Source organism: Lynx canadensis, chromosome X (genome assembly GCF_007474595.2).
Source record: "Lynx canadensis isolate LIC74 chromosome X, mLynCan4.pri.v2, whole genome shotgun sequence".
Classification (NCBI taxonomy): domain Eukaryota; kingdom Metazoa; phylum Chordata; class Mammalia; order Carnivora; family Felidae; genus Lynx; species Lynx canadensis.
Window position 1 is genome coordinate 60,580,209 of NC_044321.2, and position 1,626 is coordinate 60,581,834.

Consider the following 1,626-nt stretch of genomic DNA (forward strand, 5'->3'; position numbering starts at 1 on the left):
AACAGGTGGGGAAAAAATGCTTATGGTTAGAAAATAAAATTTGTCTCTTAGAGAAAAATTTTCTTTGTACACCATATTTTAAAATACAGTTTGTTTTCCACTTAGGAATTGTGGAAAACACCTGTATAAAATGTTTTTGGACGGGTACCCCAATTTGAAATGTACAGTCTTGCAGACTTTTTGGACTACAGATGTAAAGAGGTATTCCATGGTATTCTCACTTCCACAAGTTGATGTTGCCTGGCAGAGACTTCCATTATTCAGCTTTCTGAAATTTTATCAAGAATGAGTAGAGGGGCAAGAATTCTTGCCCGATTCGTTTCCACAATGCAGCCATTCAACACCATCTCATCCAAAATAATGTGTACTTTATCCAAATTAAACATTATATCTAATTCACTCACATGGCTGAAGTACTCATCTAAAACTTCCACAAAGTTATGGATGAATTCATAAATTGTCATCTCGTTCTCAGTGTCATTAACTCCAACCACAATGAAGAGAGTTGCATACTGTCGATATATCAGCTTAAAATCCTTAAATTCAATGAAAGAGCATTGCTCATTGGATCGGGAGAGACAGCTCCTTATGACTTCCGTTTCCAGAAGTGTACACTTATTAATCTCCACATGTTCATAGTATTTAGAAAGTCGGGTCTGCCCTTGTTTATTCACCATGAGGAAAAATTGTATCATTTTTCCTGGCCTTATTTTTCCAGATAGCTCAAAAGTTATGTCAAGGGGTATCTGAAACTAGAACCTGTGCAGCTCGGCGGGGGGGGGGGGGCGATACTCTGGTCTACGGTTCTGGCCACGGCTCTTCCGAGAGCCCCCCTCTCGTGGTGTGTGGGCTTCCTTGGGGCAGCCATTTTGACTTTTAGTATCTTTTATTATTTTATATTCCTTAACTTTCTGTTTATGATACCTGACAGTCTTGTTATTTGCTCCCTCTCCAAAGAACTTTGAGGACCCAAAGTGCTGAAGGTCAGAGTAAGAACGTACCTTGGAAATCAGTTAATCCAACCACTTTTTTAATATAAAGAAACTGAGGGTCAGAACTAAGAAATTACTTTCCCAAGTCCCCACATGAAGTCAGTGACAGAACTGGGACTAGATTCTGAGTATCTTGTCCTCCCAAACATCCTTTTTTCCGAATGCCTTTTGAAAAGCCTTCATTTGAGCAAAGACTTTTCACTCTTTCTTCTTCACATCTCATCTCCACCATTTGCCATGTAAATCCTTGGAGGAATGGGGCCCACTGCTAAGAGGGCACCATGCAAGTGCAGAAACCCCAATACCCATTATCTCAAATTATCTTGATCTATAGCAGCAGTATCCTCTCCCCTCACCCAGACATCTTTCCCTTTATCAACTGAAATACACACACATCTGTTATAGCAGATGTCTTAGGGCCAAATGGGACATCAAGGGGAAACACAGGTGGAATTTGGATACCTGATATTGCCAGAATTGCATTCCTAGATGATTACAGGTTGAGAACTTTGCACACACCGAGACTACTGGAATGTCAGCACATTTCCTGCTTCCCAAGCTCTCTCAAAATTGTTGGAAGGGCCAAACCTCATATTCAGGAACAAATATTCACTATAGGGAAAAATTCATTGAT

At 40.2% G+C, this 1,626-nt stretch overlaps 1 protein-coding gene across 1 annotated transcript; it reads right to left on the bottom strand.

Moving 5' to 3' along the window:
• Positions 1-206: 206 nt before the first annotated feature.
• On the bottom strand, positions 207-830 carry LOC115507660 (AP-4 complex subunit sigma-1-like). The gene has a single exon (XM_032592156.1). The coding sequence runs from the start codon at positions 693-695 to the stop codon at positions 261-263; it is 435 nt and encodes a 144-aa protein (XP_032448047.1). The 5' UTR covers positions 696-830; the 3' UTR covers positions 207-260.
• Positions 831-1,626: the final 796 nt, after the last annotated feature.

Bases quoted from the DNA above. Each gene is read 5' to 3' on its own strand.
- LOC115507660 (XM_032592156.1), bottom strand. From the start codon at position 695: ATGATACAATTTTTCCTCATGGTGAATAAACAAGGGCAGACCCGACTT.